This window comes from Nyctibius grandis, chromosome 8 (genome assembly GCF_013368605.1).
Source record: "Nyctibius grandis isolate bNycGra1 chromosome 8, bNycGra1.pri, whole genome shotgun sequence".
NCBI lineage: Eukaryota > Metazoa > Chordata > Aves > Nyctibiiformes > Nyctibiidae > Nyctibius > Nyctibius grandis.
Window position 1 is genome coordinate 39,695,056 of NC_090665.1, and position 19,481 is coordinate 39,714,536.

The 19,481-nt window shown below is 41.3% G+C and overlaps 1 protein-coding gene across 3 annotated transcripts in view; it reads right to left on the reverse strand.

Annotated features, from left to right (window-relative positions):
• Positions 1–19,481, reverse strand: part of PIK3R3 (phosphoinositide-3-kinase regulatory subunit 3) — a 78,764-nt gene that overhangs the window by 7,622 nt on the left and 51,661 nt on the right. For all 3 annotated transcript variants that reach the window (XM_068405898.1, XM_068405897.1, XM_068405899.1), the window contains 8 exons: positions 9,819–9,930; positions 7,363–7,461; positions 5,733–5,913; positions 4,809–4,934; positions 3,891–4,033; positions 2,553–2,729; positions 1,646–1,720; positions 1,098–1,268 (listed from right to left, as the gene is read on the reverse strand). In XM_068405898.1, the coding sequence (XP_068261999.1) occupies positions 1,098–1,268; positions 1,646–1,720; positions 2,553–2,729; positions 3,891–4,033; positions 4,809–4,934; positions 5,733–5,913; positions 7,363–7,461; positions 9,819–9,930 (1,084 nt within the window). The remainder of the gene's footprint in view (positions 1–1,097; positions 1,269–1,645; positions 1,721–2,552; positions 2,730–3,890; positions 4,034–4,808; positions 4,935–5,732; positions 5,914–7,362; positions 7,462–9,818; positions 9,931–19,481) is intronic.

The following is a 19,481-nucleotide window of genomic DNA, read 5'->3' on the forward strand; positions in this document are numbered from 1 at the left end:
TATCTGGAAACCTTTCCACTAAGCAAAGAAGCCAAAACCCACAAATTCTTAGGACCTACAGAGTATTTCATGAAATGCAGCACTAACCTTCAGTGTGCATTTTTGAATGTTAAGCATGGCATGGGTTCAAGTTGGTTCATTATCCGAAGTCATAGCGACTGAATCCCTAACTTGGCAAAGCAGTTGCTGCAACACAGTGTTTCCAAAGCTGCTAGAAACACTGACCTGCCAGAAAGATCGAGTATTATGTAATCCCTGTACTGGAGCCTATTACAATCCAAGTCACATGTAGGAACAGATTACGTTATGCCATCCCTTTGCTAGCTGGTCGTATGATACCAACCAAGCGAAAGTATCTGATGAACCCATCACTTCAGTGACTGTGACAAACAGTATCTTGAACATAGCAGATACTACAATCTTCAGTTACCTCCAGGTGATACACCTTCACATATTCATTTCTCAGACTTGCTTTCAGAAGCAATTAACCTCACGTGAAATAAATCAGTGAAAGCCATTTTGCACTCCAGAACAGGCTTGAAGGATTTTTAGATAATGGAATCAAAGTATTTCTGACCTCCATTACACCAGTATAAAATGAAGTGAAACACAAGAAATCAATGCAAGGCTGTGTGAATGTCAAAAACTACTGCTCACAAATAATGTCTCCTCTGAAGCATCACCGTTACCTTAAACATACAAGAGAAAGCATCTAGAGTTGGCCATGTCTGAAAATGAGAATGGAAGATGTTACAGCTTTACAGCCCTGTTTTTCTTCTTCCTATGTGTTCCTTGGCAGGGAAGAATAGGGGAGAATTTGGCCTTAATTTACCTATGACTGTAGAGCTTCAAGTTGGGATACTTCAGAATTTTGTACTAGCTACTGTGCTGACTGAAGAGACTGCTAGGACTACAGTTATTGCACATTCAAAGCACATTTTTGCAACGAAGCTTTTACCATGCTAGACTTCCTGCAAATGTTCAACATGTTCCAATGGGTAGGCCTAGGCTAGGTCTGGCTTGTGTTTTCCAAAATAAAGAGCTGTGGTAGAGATTTATGAATCAAGTAGTCAGAACAAAAAGGAAAACAGACTTACACCACAGAACAAGCATAACATCCTTTCTTGCTACTCTCTCGAATTAAAAATGCTCCATCAGGTTTCCCACAGAGCAAGTCTTCTGCTTGGATACGGTTGAGATCCCCAACAAACCAAGTTTTCTCATCATGATGTGGCAGGTTTTCATCTTCTTCATTCACAAAGTATGTGCTGAAAGAGAAGATAAATTTGTTAACCAGCAGCCAGTAAAGGAGTTAAATAAGCACAGTGATTCATTTTTGCAGAAATCATTCAAAGAAATACCAGAACACACCCACACTGGGAGGTCAGCTCCTAATGGACATACATTAAAGGCTTCAACTTAGAACTTAGTTGTTCCAACTTTGTTTAATCCTAAATGTTTCAGCAGAGTTGCTGCCTCACATGACATACAGTTCCCCTAAAGAATTTCTCCCTTTTTCTGCAGTCCTTCCTTTTTCTACAGTCCTTTACCGAGAAACTGCTGTTTCATATTACCAACCCTCACAAGAGAAAACACTTATTAATGGAACTCTTCTCAGTAAAATCATATGTATAATGACACTTACTCATCAATATTTTCATTTTTGATCCCCAGCCAGTCGTTTATTCGCTTCTGTCTCACCCCTTTGTGATTGAGCCATCTGCCAGAAGAAGAGAGCATTAATATGTTACTTCAGAGCACATGTACAGTTTTTCTTACTGAGCAAGCTGAAGCTCAGACACGAGGTCCCACAAAGGTACAGTCTGGAGCTTAGTTTGTTCTTCAGTAGCAAAAGCCATAGAAAGACCATAGATTCCATAAGACCACTTCCTTGCATCATCTTCTGAGGTGCCTCCTTTACTGGACACAGCAAAAAGGAGCCATGAAGCAACCTCTTAAATGGAGAAAGAGAAGGGTAGAGTTGAGGAACATGTACTGCCTCTGCACAGTGCAGTCCAGAAAGGAAGCAGAATACAAATTGTGACAGCTGCCTGTGTCTCTTGGGGAAAAAAAATGGGTATTGCCACTGGCTTCTCCTAACCTCCTAACATCACCTTCTGAGACAGCGTGTTTCCCTTTGTCTTCTGCCAGAATCCTAGTGCACTGAGTCCAGCCCAAGGACATTAGCAGCTGGGTAGCAGGGGTGTCAGTGAAATCAAAGGTGGGTACAAGCAACATCTGCCACACCTAGCACAAAAAGTACTAACCTCTGTTGTATTAGCAGGCACAGCTTTTGTTTATAACTCATTTATCTTACATGTTTTATTTACAGGAGTGGCAGAATGTGCACATAATGTGGCAGGCTCTTTAAGTCTTTAAGTAATGAAGAGGCCAACCAATTACTCAGACATCCCATGCCAGATTGTAGAACCTCAGCACTCACAGAACTTCCGTTATGAAAAGAAAATTAAACTCACATTATCCTGATGGAAACAGTCATTAATCAGGTTCATCAGAGATACTATTCTGAGGTACAGGTCAGGCTTACTTACACAAGATACTGATCTCTGATTTTGCGGAGCTGAATTAGGTCAGGCTTGATACTATTCATTTTCTTATCGGTCTCCCTGTTGTCCAGAGCTTGTTTCTTCAAATCTTGTTCCAGGCGCATTTTACTATCATGGATCTCACCCAGGCGTGATTTTAATTTTTCATAGTTCATCATTATCCTGCAAAAAAGTGTAATATTTGAGAGATGAGGTCAAACGAGTCTAGAAGGACTGAACCTTACCAGTAGCACTTACATAAGAGTATCACAAGAACTACCATAACAGCAGCTCCTCCCTTTGACCGCCTCACTTTAATATGAAAATTACTGTAAGAGTGCCAGAAAGGACCTCTTGCCAGAAGGCCTACCACCCTTTTGCATAGTTTGAACCTTCAGTTTACCTTAATATATTTTCTTCTGGCAGAGACGCAGGAACAAATTATCTCTAGGAGGGTAAGCTAGAGCAGATTCCTCCTTCACTGTCAGATTCACGTTTTGGTACATCAGTTATGCAATCCCACCACAGTTATCAGTACCAGCAAGATTTCAAATGCAGACTTCAATTGCTGATCAAGAGCTACCAGGAAGTAACACTGCCTGTCTCTTCATTCCAGATTAGTTTGCAGATTTGGTACAATTCAGGAAAATAACATATTTCCCTTGTTAATTGATCTTTAGTCAAAACGAAGCACCACAATCACCTAGTAAGATTGTTACGGGTAACTGTTTTCAGTCTAAAAACCTCCTTAAGGTTACCCTACCATGATTCGCAAAACACTGTGTCAACTTAAGCATTATACCTAGCATTTCTTCAAAGGCCCAGATACAGCTTTTTCTGCTATTATCTTCACAGAAGGGCAATTTCAAATGAGGCTCTTATTGAATTTTTGTTAGGTGACCACTATCCACTATCAAGTAGTGGCAATTAAATACTGATCTTTGAAGTGACTAAAACTGATTGTGGACCATGAGATCTACTAGCTCTATGTCCATTTTGCATTTTACAAGTAAAGATTTTTCTGAATTATATTCTGAGCAAATACAAATAGGAGTAGGATAAGCAAATGCAACTATTATTTCCTGATCCTTATCACAGTATCTCGATTTACTGAAGTTAAGACAGAGAATAATCCAGATATGTCCTACCTCTTCTGTCTATAGTGCAATGCCCTGACAGAAGAGGGCTTTACTGAAGGTTCAGACACCTTGGGAGAAGATCTCAGAGAAAATACTGAGTTTACAAAGTGTTTTATACGATGCAATATTATATAAAGGAATTTAATGGGAGTGTCAATGTGCACACTAGTTCTTCCTAGTAAGCAAACACGACTTGAGAGCCTACCGTTCAATTTCTTTGTCATTCCCCTCCCTGCGAAATCGCTCGATGTATTCTTTGCTGTATCGCTCTTGCGAGTGGCACTGTTCCTCAAATATCTTAATAGTTTCATTAAATGCTTCAATCGCGGTCCTCTTCATCTGAATTTCCTACGTGAGGAAAGAGTCCATCATTTGTTCATGATACAGATGACTATGCAAGACTCAATTATGTTCCCTAAATTGACCGAGAAGATGAACTTTTCTCCCCCCACAAGTCAAAATGTGATTAATCAGTTTTAAATTTAGTCAAATGTCCAAGTAGAGTCAGGGAAGTACAGGGAAGACTTATTCCCTGTAACTCTACCCTCCTCCCCCACATGATGCTCTCTATTAGGCTGCAAACCCCTCAAATATTTTAGTCATATTTTCCATCTTAGTTTGCAGGAAGACTGCCAGCAAACCTCCTCCCCATATATGAACTATCTTATTTTACAAGAAGCAGTCCAAATACTGTATTCACACTTCCTTAACGAATAATATCTGGTATCTGATTTGAACATGATTTCATAAAAAGCCTGGACAAACCCCTTTACAATTGTCACTGCAGCATACAGCAGCTGGAAATACTCAGCAGCAAAGGAAGAAGACTGCAGTGCAAAGCTTGTAGGTGATGGCCTTCTCCACTGCTCTACCTTATACTAAGAAGCTCAGCTCCTCTTTCTTCCTTGCCCCACACCATACCTCTAGGATTATTAGTAATAAGTAATAGTCACTGATTCCATCAACTTTGAAACCATCTTACTCTATTCCACAATGTACTAAGTTTTTTCCTTGTATTTTCTGACCTTGGACTGCCTTTATTACCCATAACAGGTGAAACTAATTTTCTTTACTTCTGGAACAACAAGAAACAGACTCTACAGATAGCTAAAGTCAAACCAACCTGTGATGTTCTGGTATATTCTTCATACAATTTGTCGTACTCTTTACTCTTTTCCTGATACTGAGCATGGTATTCTTGAAGTTTTTTACCTACTGCATCTATATTATCTTCTTTCACCAACTGATCCTGTACATACAAAAAGCTATTAAGTCTTCAAGCAAAGCGGCTTTTCCTTAAGAGTTTGTCCACTTATTCACATTTGCATTTTACAGCTATTAGTATCATTTTTATAATTTGTATACACAACACAAACACCTTATCTAAATCCTCCTTCCTCCATGCAACACGGTCTACAGTTTACAGACAGTACGAACTGGAACTATGCCAAAATAGTAAGCTTCCAAAACCACACTACAGCTTAGGTCTAGGATTGCTATCCCCTGTTGGAGAAATGAGGAAGTGAACTGCTTAGAATCTGAAGTTAAACATCAGAGTATTTTTTTTTTTCCAAAAAGCTCTGCAGTTCATTTTCTTTAATGCAGGACAATGTCTTGGGGTACTGAATAAAACTTTAAAAAATATTCTTGAAAAATTTAGATTGCTATGCACAGAGCAAGCAGCTGCATGGCTCATATGTGCTTCAAGAGCAACACTGTCAAGAACAGTGCCCTGTGGGTTCACGAGTTAAAAAAAAAAGGCTTCTCAGAAAGGCTCAAGTCTGCTGCATGTCAGGGTTTCACTTCTCTATTGGACTGCTCAGATGGAGACTGGAAACTTGACAAAATGAAGAAGCTTAAATGGCTAGACAATTTGGAAGACCCATTATTGCAAGCACAGTGAGGTCAAATGCAAAAACTCACTCTTTTTTTCAGTTTTCAAAAAAAAAAAAAATTGGGCTTCACATAGAGAAAACAAAATCATATACATATTTGCATTTTTTTCTTGTCTGCACTAATAACTATTGGGGTCCAATGAAGATCTTACCTGCTGGTACCGGGACACTGGATACATCAACTTCACATCAAGCTTCGGGTTATACTGAGCAAGAGACTCATTGCGGTAGTGGTTAATCAGTTCCACAACTGAATTAAACGTCAGTGGATCAGAAAAGCCATATTTTCCATCCCGATGATAGATCTTTATTAGTTTATTGTTGCCACCCTTCCTGTAAAGCGGTACAGTCATTTAGGGGTTTCACTGTGTACCTCCTATCCCTCTTCAACACTAAGGCTGCTAACAAAGACACCAGTGAAATTCCTGGGCAAGTGGCTTTGACACTGTACACCTTCATAATGATTCTTTACATACTAGCAGATATTGGTACTTTCAAGAGTCAATGCACACAGAATTATCAGCAGGTATTATTTGAACAGGAGCAAAGCCCAAAGTAAATCTCTTCCTATGCATTCATTCTGGAGCCAGCTTATGGTATTTAAGATCTGGCTTTGCCAGAAGTTTTGCAAAGGAAAAGGAGGATGCTGAAGGATGAAGAAAGGAGCCATATGAAAACCCAGACCCACAATTTCCTGCAATTTGGGGTCACTAATAGTATACAACTGAGTATACATTTATACAGTGATTAACAAATCTTTCGAGTTATGGATGCTAATACAGGATACACAAACCTAAACAAAATCCTTTGAGGATTACAAGATGGTTGTAAGTTTAGGACTTCACATTATCCAGATTTAAACATTATAGCAGTTTCCACAAATATAGTGCTTATTTCTTCCTTTTTTCACCAACAGACTGTTTAGACAATATCCTGTCCTTCCTGCACTCTCAATTTTGGTTCCTAAAGACATCTGCATTCAGCAAAATAACCAAATCATGCCAAACTTTAGTGCACACGCCGTGACCTTCAAGGCAGAAGTCAAAGCAGAATTTAAACTACACCCTTGGGGTCAAACCTGCCATTAAGGCAACAGAATTTCATGGCAAGATCAAATATCTGCCATATCATAGTAACTCCCAAAGGTGTGCTAGAGGCAGTGGCTTATGTGCCTCGCCCACTTGCCTCTAGCAACCAGTCTTGGGAGCCTGGCAGAGCCAAGTGGCTGGACAGGCTGGGCAAGGCACCAGCAGCTAGTCACATGAGGTCTGCTATGCTAACTGCAGTAGACAGGGCTGGGGCAGCTCTAGGAAGTCTGCCACTTGCAGACAATTTTAATGAAGAAAGGAACATGGCTCCAATATTTTCTAAACTTTAGATCAGAAAGCACAAGATACTCTTTTTATAAAGACACTGTGTGCAATTCTCCAGAGCTGCAGGCTGATGAGATATTCAACACAGTCCCATTAATCAAAGCCCTAGTTTATAAATACCTTTTACCAGTTCTGAAATTATAAAGCACTACTGAGCAGGCTCCCCAAGTCCCATCTAATCTACATGGAGATCCTTACAGTAGTGTTTACTGAGGGACAGGATTCAATGCACAGAAACAGAACTGACTATCAGACCTGGCTATTTATTTGCTCATTCTGTGACCTGCAGTACCTTTGAGAACATCTCTCAACTCGAGCCACGTCAGCTTTACACAGCCACTGCTGTCACTGGTATAGTAAAACCTTGAGTAGCTAGTTACTATGTGGACTACAACTGCTCCACGCTTACCGTAATGTCAGAGTGTAGTCTCCCTGCATCTTGGTTGATGCATCGCGCACCAGGAATGTTCCATCTGGCATGTCTCGTAATTTGTCATTTACTTCTTCCCTGGAGAATGGAAAGGAAGGCAAAATGAGAAGCATTAAGGACATGATCATCTTTGCCACAAGTATCAATACTGGAGCCAGTAACACCAGCGTGTGCAAGGAGTTTAATCTCCAAAATATCAGGCAATCTTCTTCCACATTCAGGCTCTCCAGTCTTTTGAGCCATCTAAAGCAAGTCTGAACTTGTGTATTTATACCAAAAAATAGCAGCTGCGGTCAACGGCCACTTAGGAAGAAGTCTCAAATGTTTAAGCAACAGTAGCAGCTGTGTCTCAGAGTTCACAGCCTTTCTCTGTAATCTGCTCAGGTTTTAAAGTCCACACTGAAAACAGGTGCCCTTTGAGAAGCCAGTTCTGACCTCTTAAGAAATGGGCTCTAGCATCATAGCTCAAAGGTGTCTAGAGTTTAGCACAGTTCTAGTCTCAAGAGATTCATTATTGGCTTAACTCTGATCTTATTGACAGCAGTTTTAAACCACTACAACCTTGCTAGCTTCAGTGCAACTTTTCCTTATTTACAACTGAAGCAAAAGGATACTCAGTCCAGAGCTTTAAGCTAAATCAAGAAATCTTTTAATGCAAGTGAGTACCTGTAAGCATTAAGAAAATTATTTCAGCTGAAGAGTTAAGTGTCTTGCCAGGTTTGACCATTTCACCCAGATTACATATCTCACTTTATAACAGCTCCCTCACAGGTTCTTAGAAGCACTAACCACTTTTTAATACAATCATTTGGAAACTAAAGTTTATCGCATAGCCTCAACATTATCTAAGTGAGGTAGGAAGCCTACTTGAACCTTACAAAGAAAAATCAACAGCAGCTTTTTTGTTCAAATACTAAGGAACAAAAGTATTCCTACAAAATAGCTTTAGTTTTGATTTAGCTACCTGAAAACCATGCTGTCAGTAAAAATGACTCCTATGAAGTATTATGGGCGTATCTGCTTACTTCTCTTGGAACATTTTACAGACTGGACCCAGTTAACTCAAATGGCCTTCTCCTTTTTGAATGGATAGATATGATCTAAGGGCTTGGGCTTATGCCTTCAGTTTGCACCCTGGAGCTCTTGACAAAGTTTTCAACACAAATTCTTGACTGAAGAACATGGCTCCTGGCCTGACAGCCTGATGCAGTCCATACCTACTGGCTGTCAAATTAGGGTCATAAACAATTCCATCTTTACATGCATGTGTATCACATTTTAATCTAATAAAGCCACTCCAATGTGATTTGTACTGCATTAGCTCCTGCCATCACATGCACTGCTAATTGAGGAACAAATCCAGAGTCAATAAACTGATATCAATATCGAGCAGTTTTAAACAAACCCTGCCTAGTGGGTTTTGTGATCAGGTTTTGCCACTCTGCTTCGATTTAGAATTAACAGAAAAATATCACTGCCGAGGCCCTTCAAAAGCAAGATCTATGTGGGTTTGCTTTATAAAGATAACGGTGGTACAATAAAGATATGAAAACTTTATTTCCCTTCTCAGAACTTCAGTGAACTACTGTGGCAAACATGCTCTTCTTGCCTCTGACAAAGTGTTTCAAAGTATTATGTGCATGAGTTTGAGCAATTCCTCATCACACTTCCAGCACGCTCATGTTTCCCCTTACAGTTCCAAATTATAGACTCTTCAGAAGTGCCTTAAGAGGGAAAGAGATGACTGGACACTTCAGTTCTTTTATGTAATTAAGTATATAAAAACTGGCACTTCGTTTTCTGAACCTAACCCAAGCCATCTATTTTCTCAAGTGCATAGAAAAGGGTTTCCTTAAGAGGTAAAACTTAATTTATTTGGTATGTGTCTGTAACATCTGCTCAGTATAGCTGGTGATGGTTAGCATTTGTAAGAGCTATTTTTATATCACTATGTAATAGAAATTAATACAGATGCAATTTTAACCAAATGTTAAAGAAACCAAAAATAAGAATGCAACTCCTTTTATTCTGAGCAAGCCTCCTACTGAAGGTTTGCTGAACTGCATGCATCCCAGCATTGTATGCTTACAAAGCCTTATTAGCTAGCACATTCAGAAGCACTTTTCTTTTGAATGAAATAATTCTCTTTTTTTGAAGACTTTGTGTATCTGGAGAAATTTAGAAACCCAAAATAGCTGTCACCAAGACTGGCAATATCTGCACCAGAACAGTAACAACTTAAACACAAGTCCTGAATCCAGTCGAATACTTGCATTTAGGTGCTTTGCCAAGTATAGTCCTGAAGCGTTTCCCTCCTGTAAAATGCTGCCTGAAACAGGCATGTTCTTTTTCTCTTGAAGTCTAACAGGCTTATTCTATTTTTAATAACATATATTAATATATTTTAATTAATATATTTTAGTAATATTGCTTACCTTGAGATGTCCCCCCAGTACCACTCTGCTTCCTGCAGAGAGAAACTGGAATTGTCCTTTATTCCATTCGTATTGACTGGAGTCATTGGTTTGGGGGGCTTTGGAGGAAGAGCTGAAAATGAAGAACAGATTAAAGAAAGGTAAATAGGGGAAAATAATCCCTAAACTGTTAATGAAATACGACAGTGAAAAAGTGAGAGAAAATGTGCATCTTGAACTTGGACTTCAAGCGCTCTCAAAGTAAATGGAATTTGTAAATTTTAAAGAATTTTGAAGTCAACAGCTGCACTGTGATCCTAGGTTTCCTAGTACTGAAACCAAACATGTGCTTGAGGGAGGGGAAAGGGAAGGACTATGAGGAAACATGAGTTTTTGTAAAAAGGAAGACTGGCTCGGGCATGACTAGAAGGCAATCACTGCCTAAGCCTCCAAACAAGTTACAAAGGTGTATTGTGTTTGAAAGCCACAGCCTGGAGCCACAGCCACTGTGCACCACTATGGCAAAACTCACGTTGCTCAGGTGTCACCAGTCCTTACGGCAACCTCTGAGAGCAAACGGGTGGGCTTTCAGAGGGGAAACCGCTGCTAGTGAGAGAAGTGGTGGCTGGGCAGCAGTATATCCATCACAGACCCAAGGTTCACTTTTCATACTAGATTTGTCATTTAGGCTCCTGTTAAGAACAAAAGCTATGACTCTGAATACTGCAGGACGTTGGGCGATAAAGGAAGGGGAAAGGGGACATTAGGTCATGATTAGAGTGCCTGCACCAGTTTACATAGCTGAAATGTTTAATACAGGAAAGGGGATGCTATAAATCCCCCAACTACAGGCAGAACTGCACATCTGCAGGCCTAGTGCATACCTGCCCAGAATTCCCCTGGTCTGAATTCAAGGCAAACAGGCTTTTACTTCTGTTCTCAAAATAGGTTACACAATGTAACAATGTAAGGACATACAACCCACTGAAGCTCTTTCTATTTGGTCAGTTTTTGCTCAAATGACTTTACCATGGTGTTGAATGTAAGCCCTGTATCAGGAGTAATTCAGCAGCCACAGGCCTGCTCATGTATTGGTAGAGACTTGCCTGTCAGCAGAAATGCATTACATTATTTTCTTCGAGAAAGATGTCTTGAGTGGTCTCCCCTGCTTTGCAGAGGCTGGACACTTCATCAAGAACACTACCACTGAAACTGAGCATTTTTCAGGCATTTCATGAGACAGAATGTTTTACAGGGACGAGTCACATTTGAATTCAGAGTAAGAAAGCAGTTACACACATTGATTTGCTACTAGCACCTTTTAAAGTCAGACCCTGAACATCTGTGCTCCCAGCCCTGTGCCCTAGCCATCAGATTACACCAGCATCAGCGAGCAGGCCTGACACACTGACAACAGCCATCTTTGAGATGCACACGATCCCAGTGTACAAGCAGAAATACAAATAAAGGGAGCAGAAAGAAGATTTTGATCTCTAGCTCCAGTGCGGAATGGCTTAACGCTGAGAGGTGTACTACTTGGCACCGTCCCTCTGCTCACCTCTGAGCCACACCTCCCACATTAAAGAAGAGAAAACAGTGTTCCAACTGCAGTTCCAAATACCATTTCATGTTGAATATCCAACACAGTAACTTCACTGTTCTCAGACAAACCAGTAGATACTTTAATGGAGCCAATCTAAACTAAACCTGAACCTTGACCCAGACGTTTGCACCCTGGGGTTGCTGACCAAACACCTGATTCAGATAGCAGCATTCATTCTGCAGAACCGAGCATTAAACTGTAGCATACAGGTTCCTTTTATGGGGTGAGCTGGGAGCTTTCAGGTGTGCACATATCTCGTGAGACAATAACAGGTCTTGTTATAAAAGGAAGGCGAAAACCTTTGGATTCAGTGAAGCAGCTTCCTGGTTAGGAGGCTTTGGTTACTCCTAGCTCAACTCCTACAGTTGTTTGTATAGCACCTAAGTGTTTGTACAAAGCACCATTGAGACTAGGACACAGTTCTAACCCTACTTTGCTTGAAGCTCCCAGCCCCATCCTACTTTCGCAGGGTCAGAGGAGCACATATCCAGGCTAAGCCTGTAGAGTCAATTGTATTTACTGTGCCCTATGCTGTTCCATCTCCCCCATTCAAAGTTCCTGAAATAGAAAATGTCTTCAGGCCCTCCCTCCTCCCCACCTCACATCGGGGCTGTGCTACCCTACATACTCTAATCAAGTGACAGGACAGATGTAGCAGTTCTGAGTCTCAGTGTCTGCACATGGCAGTAAATCCGAGTTCAGAAAACCTGTAAATGCTCTGATCTACTCCATAAAATTTTGTAGATTCTGAGTCATCAACAAGCACATGAAGATTCACGTAAAAAACACAACAGCGTGGAGAATTCTTAGACAACTGTACCAGCATCAGCAATTATTCCAGTGGGTCTTGCAAGTTAAGGCTTGGACATATCAAAAACTTCAAGGTATTTCACGGTGTAAAAGCTTGTTTTACACTGGTAATAGAGGCTTTCCAGAAGAGGCTTTCAAGTGTTCTTTAGAGTACTTGAATACTTCTCTAGCCCTCCTTGTAAGATTAAGTCTTGCTCCTTTATATACTGTGGAATTATTCAGCAGCTTTTTTAGGGCTCACGCCAAAGCGCTGGGCACAGAATAGCAAACTAACAAAGACCAGAAAGGTAAGGAATGGGAGTTTGGCATATGGACACAGAGCACTAGGCAGTACACCAAGTGTCCTTACTACAGGTGGGGGTTTTTCCTTCTTTCCCTTAAAAGATAGGTATCAGTTCTCACTATCAGGGGGTTGTCTGTATAACTTTATTCTGCATGAGAAAATTGGAAGGAAATTCTTCCAGGGAGAAGAATAAGGCTTGGATCAGTTCCTGTAAAACCTGAGTCATGGAAGCCAGTCCTTTTCACAATAGACTTTTGAAAAATGCTTTTTAATAGCTTGCACATTTTAAAAACACAAAAGTATTTGCAAGGGTGGATCCTGTTTCCAGAGAGCTATGGATCTAATCCTTTACTTTCAATACTTTGAGCTCTTTGAGTCATAATAGATTTTTCCCCCATACTGGATACAGACCCAGGCCCTTGCTATTGCTTTACCCAGTAGACTAACAGGCCCATCCATTTCAGTGTTTCTTGGCTACCCTCTCAGTCTGATACGACTCTAGTCTGCACAAACGGAGAACTGAGCATAAAGGTAGTTTAAACCCCACAGCCCAGAACCTGTGATGACACAAGGGGAGCATTTTAGCATGGCAAGTCTGCTGTCACAGAGCAGCATCCACCCTGTTGCTGCTCTCATAGCACTGGCCCAGTAGGTTGCTAGAAAAGGAATCCTAAAATAGTTTTTCTAGTACCTAGACAGTACTAACCACCCTGCTAGGGGAAATCCTGTGATGTTTCTATGAGAAGCTACAGAGAACCTTAAAGAGTCTACAGATTTTGACTTACATTCAAAAAAATCCAGTTTTATATACCTTACTTGATGAACATTAGATAGCTAAAATCCTACAGTAAAGTAAAATAAGGCTGGCTTGAAGTCAACAGAAATACTTTAAAGAGCAGCCGTGTTTCTTTCCATGTCACTGGGTCCAATTCAGATCTAGCCACAGGCACAATCTTGCTTTATCTCAAAACAAGCTCTAGTTAGAGAGAACGATCCTGATGGTTTCTTGCCTCCTTTTTCCTGGGAGAGAAAGGACACTGATCACAAGTGATTAACAGCACAAGGGATCTATCTGTTGTAATAAAGAATTGCTGTTAGCACCAGATACACAAGCATCCTTCCCCTACCACGTCTCTAGGACAGCTTTATAGCACAGATCTTTCCAAAACCCAAAAGGCGACAGCTGAGCTGGACCCTTCCACTGCTGCGTGAGCCCATTGCCAAGGTCAGGCTCAGCCCTCGGTGACCGCCTGGCACGCAGCGATGACGGCAGGCTGGCTCTCTCCCTCACGCGCTAGCGGGCATCTCTGGTTCTGCTTTCTTTAGCAACTCTAGTCCCCTCTTTCCAGCTTGCCCAAGCAGCCTAGCTTGAGCTAAATCCCAATCCCCGATCAGTGTCACTTCGCAGGCGGGAAATAAAGCAGAGCTGGTGATGGAGGGGAGGCGGCGGCAGCCAATGCCGGCCGGGCCGCGATCGGATGTTGCTGACGTCAGGGCCCGGCGGCCGCCGCGCCGGCTCCGCAGGTGCCTTCAGCCCAGCGCTCCGCAGAGCCGCAGCGCGGGTCCTCGGGGAGAAAAGCCCATTGATCGGCCTTTGCCAAGGTGATTCTTCTGATGCTCTCTTGACTGCATAGAATTGCTTTTTAAAAAGGCTACTCAAGATTTAACTGAGACGATTCCCTGAAATCCAAGCCACCTCCAATACCAAGACAACCAAGAAAGCTGGCCAGTGACTCAAGTTTAGCACCACTGTATTTTTTTTTTAATTAAAGTTTCTTGTAGAAAATAGTAGGCTATATTAATCCTGAACTTAACTTCAGCAAAGTACACTGTGACTTCCATGAGATATGCGCTTTTCCCAGTCAGCTTTTGAATCAAAAACTTCCCAAGTTTAATGATCTAAGAGCTGGCGAGCCCTATGTGTGAGGGTTTTCAATGGCACTAGTTCAGGAGGAGTGAAAAAAGAAGACTGCCTTGGGTCTCCAAGTGCTACATCCCACACGGCATCCAGCCAAGCAGCCCATTTCTTCCTTGGTTGCAGTATTTGCATACAAGATAAACCTGCCAGTTAATTAAACTCTAATTTGCAGTTTTAAGGCAGATGCCACTTAGTCTAAGAATGCCTCCATAACGTATTTCTTCTAGTATTTTCCAAGGGCTGCAGGTCAGGTACTTAAAAGCATAGAAGGTTAAAATGCGGTATTAACTCCATCTTACTGTTACAAATAATCACAACTACCAAGTACTCTGATAAAGTCAATTTTAAGTCACTCAGCACTTCCATGAGCTTGTTTACTAGCCTTCTTTCTGATGCTCTCAACCTACACTCCCTCCGCATTGTGACAAGCAGAAAACAGATCAGAGGATTTCTGAGATAGTTACCCAGCTTCAAAAAGGCTGACATACAGTAGATACCCTACAAAGTGTAATATAAAGCTCCAAAAAGTGTCATTACTATGGAAACCTGCAGGTAATCCATGGTTAGGGCAGCTAACATTTTAATGGCATAGTCCTTAAGGACAGAAGGGTTTTCCCTTTGGAGGTATAGATGAGGACTTGGAATGAAAATGCAAGCTAGCTTTTTTTTTAAAATAAAAAAATCTCCCCAATCTTTAACTCTTCTCTGTAGTCTTACTCAATTTGTCAAACACTTTTCTCAATTTCTTTAATACTTTCAAGGCAAAGCCTCAAAATCTTTCCCTCCCTCAATAGTGCTGTACTTGTCACTGCTACCTGAGATCCCCTCAAGTCAAGACACTGGAGAAAAAACCATACGCTGAACAAAGGTGCTTTTTGCACATAATTCGTGTACTACGTGCGCAAGCCAGATCAATAAGACACCAGGTTTCTGCAGAGGTTTTCCAGCTGACAAAGAGGAGGGTCGTGCGCACCTGCTGACAGCAGCTCATTCCCCTCCACTGGCAGGTAAGTTATCTTGGCAGCTCCACATCTCAGCTCCTCAGTTCTCTTGCCAAGACCCCTTTCGCAAAGTACTGAGCACCAGTGCCCTTCGAAGCTGCCCTTCCTCAAAGGGCAGCTAACATGCACTGAGAACTCCTCAAGGGACGGAGAAGGAAGCTACTCGATCGTATTATTGCTGGCCGCAGAACCTCAGGCACGCTCACATTTTTGCTCTCCTCCCCCAAAACAGGCGAGATGCCAAAGAGTAAGACATATTCAAAGAACCAAAGTCTTTCAATATCTCATTACAGAAAACAGCAGACAAGTTGGCAGAAAGCCAGGCAGGCTTCCAAGGAAAACTCTCCCATTATAGCTTTGCTTGTGTTTCTATAAACTTTCATAAAAACCAACACCTTTAAGAAATATTTCAGTTTTGATTAATTGGCTTTTTTGATAAAGATCTGTTTTGTTTGAAAACTCCCCAGCTATCCAGTCCTCTCCCACATCTCCCAACCACTGTTTCACCTCTCACAGCCTGCCAGACTTCTGCTGCACTCTGTTCTTCATGAGCATCCACAGCTACCGCACAGGTTGAAAGATTATCTGCTATGGGACACCTGCAGAATGGTGGACAACAACAGTGTGTCAAGAGGCTGGCTCAAATTTGGAATTCTTTTGGGCATCTCACAAGCACCTCTCAGTACTTTGCAAGGCTTGTTACTTCATGGGCTGCGACGGAACAAATGGAAGATGCTCACTGTCAGGTAAGTGACACTGGGACCTTTGACTTCTGTATTATAAAGTAACGTGGCATCTTCTCTTCATTTCAGCCTTTGCATGGAGTCACAAAGCCAAAAAAGCTCAACTTCCCAATTATTTTCACTGCTCGATGAAAAACGTTTTTCCTTTCAACCGTAGCAGAACAGCTGCAAAACTACAGCAGTGTCAGAGGTTCCATGACCAACAGGGCTGGGATGACTGTCCCAAAGTTAACATGAGGAGGATGAAACGGACAAGCCCTCTTTTACTTACCAAGCATAATTAGCACACTACTAATAAGCTGGATATCAAAACAATAACAATGCTTTAGAAGTTCTGCCATGTTCTATCACTCGGAAAGACTGTTACTACCCAGCATCACATGCTCAGCTCACTTCAGGAAGGAATAGCTTTATCTCCTAGCCAGTAGAGCTAGGCTTTTACCAACTCTCTGGATGAAAGTCAGCGGCAGGCATTTTATTATCCATGAAAATCTGAAATGTTTGATAAGAACAATTGTACTTTATAGTATCCAACATACTGTATAGTCTAGAAGACTGTATGATAAAAGTAGATATAAAATGCAAGGAGCAAGTAGGTTCTCCTTTTCACTTATTAACTAAAGCCGTTCCTCATCTGCGTTCACAGAAGAAATACCACAGCATGTTTTCTACCCCTCCACAGGTAGAGTCTTCAAACAGCTGTTAAAAAATACTCTTTGGTCAATACATGCAGATAGATTTTGGATAAGAGGAAGGAAGACACAAAATTTAGCGTAAGTACAGAGCTACAGTGATCAAGAACGAAGAACTAGCTTTTCATTGTAGAAGATGAAGAATGAAGTCAGGCCTGAGCAGTGACACACTATGGCTAGGACACCTACCAAGACCAAAAGAAAAAGCCATTTTAAATAAAAACAGCCCAGGGCTTTTTTCCCTGGGTATTTCAAAGACTAGCCATGGACTAGGTACAAACCTCATAGGAGAACAAATTCACAGAAATAATGAGCACTACTGAAAAGTTTGCTGCACAAGAGCCTACTTAAAAATAATAATAATACAGCTGTAAATACATGTTGACTCTTGCTGCTCTAAGCAGCATTTTATTTCAGCTTACCACTAGCTCAGACCTTTCAGAGCAGCATGAAAAATCGTTCCTCATACAGTACCTGTCCTTGTGCTATGTCAAACTATTTTCTAGTTAACAAAGTAGAAATATTTCAAGACCACCTAAACTGCTAACAGAGAGCCATCTAAATCAAGATCAAAAGGTGCATTGCAAATCAACACTCCAGAGAAATTTGAAGTTAGGAAAGTATTCAGAGGAAAAGTGTTGTACGTTGTGTCATGCATCATCTTTTCTAAGAACCTTGATCCTGAAGGAACTTCCACCGAGGCAGAAGTCCCAACCCATGCAGTCCTACGCAGTTCCCTCAGCAGAAGCTGACTTTCAGAGCAGGCATGGAGTTGTCCAGCCGGGCTCAGACTGCACAGCCATTGCTCACGCTGAGATCTCAAGGTGCAACAAAAGAAATGGATTCAATCTCCTCACTCGAGTACACTGTGATCTTAAAAATATTTTAATGAAATCCTTTTCACAGCAGCAGTTTGGCTTCTTTCACTCTCCCAAAACTAATCAGTGAGACTATATCCTTTGAAACTGAAAGGATCTTAAACATTCATCTCATTGATTCAAGCTTCCTTGTATCCTTCAAGAGACTACTTTTGGAGCCAGGGGATGAATCAGAGTATAAGATGCTACAAACACCAAAGACTTCTAATTTGACACTTGGGAGCAGTTCCTCAGAGGGCCAACAATCCGGATTCCTACGATGTTGCCAAGATGACTATCCAGGGCAGTGCAGCATGGGTACCGACAGCTTGGGAAATTTAATTGCAATGTACAAATTCAGGTTGTAACAGACAACGGAACTTACATACACAATATTGTCAATGAACTTGTCATCCATGTCACCTCTAAAACATTTTCCTGGGGCAGGTGTTGGAGTGGAAGCCCTATTGCCCACACTCAAAGAAGAACACACCCGAAGAGTGGGCTGTGTTCCCTCATTACAGTAATTTTTCCTCTAGCTCCATTGCAGCAGCTCTGTTTTGGGGGTTTTTTGCTTGGGGTTTTTGAGGGGAAGGAAGCAAGGAAGGAAATAATTCCTTCAAAAGCAAAGATGATCATGTGCAGCATCAGATTTTAGGGACCACAGAGCCTGAAATTATTAAGGCTACAGAAGGTAAAAACCCTGAAAAAATGGCTCCTATGGATTTTTTTTTTTCTTTCATGCAGCAGAGGAGGAAAGTAACAGAGAGTTAGTAGCCAACAGAAAGAAATGGTAGGTTTATGTTTGGAAGGAGAAAATGGACCTGAAGTACAAGAGTCCCAATGTGACAGCAACCCAAAACTGAAGTTATTCTGTAGTGAAAGAACAAACAAGATGGGGATATGGATTGATTTTTTTGTTTGTTTTGTCCAAACCCACACATTTTTGTGCTGAGACACATAACATTTTTCAAGCCTTTTCTAAATAACCATGCATCAGCTTCAGGGATATCCGATTTTAGAAGAAGTAACATTCCTATGAATGATCATTAAAATAACATTTTTCTAGTTCACAAAAAATGGTAGAGAGTCTGGGCAAATGTTGGAAGCAGTCTCAGGCTGAAGCAGTTGAAGTATTTCATCTCCTTTTTCAAAGAGCGCTGGATGGAAGGTAGCCATCTCGAGTGTGCTGCTGGACTCAAAGCCAGAGAAGAACCTGGATCCTGTTCAGCCACAGGAATGCCTCAGAGAGCATTCTGCTTCGGCATCAGGATTCACCAGGCAGCTGGTCAGTGTCCAGCAGGGCAGCTGTGGTCCTTTTTGGAAAGGGCTACAACAGGCACTACTTGCACTTTGCTTCTTTTGAACTGTATGAATTGTTATAAAACTCCCTGAATATAGCCACTTTTCTTCAGAAGAACTTAAGGTACTGGAGTATATTCACTGAAACATTGCAAAATCTTTGTCTATTGAGTGGAGGACACAGCAAAAATTAAGGACAATGAAAACAATCTCTTCTAAAGAGGTAACATCCACTCTTGTTTGGCAACCCACCACCATATCATATACTGTAGCTTAGATTATGTGGAGAAGCTATGTGCTTACTTCGCTGTTGTGTGGATTTTAACCTGTCAGAAGAAATAAGATAAAAAACAGAAGAAAAAAGAAAATCTGACTCATTTCCATAAGGGCATTTAGTACATGAGCAGAGTCTGTTCATTAAGCATTACTCAGCAACCTACTTTACAAAAACGAGTTTCCAAAAATCCAGCTAGAA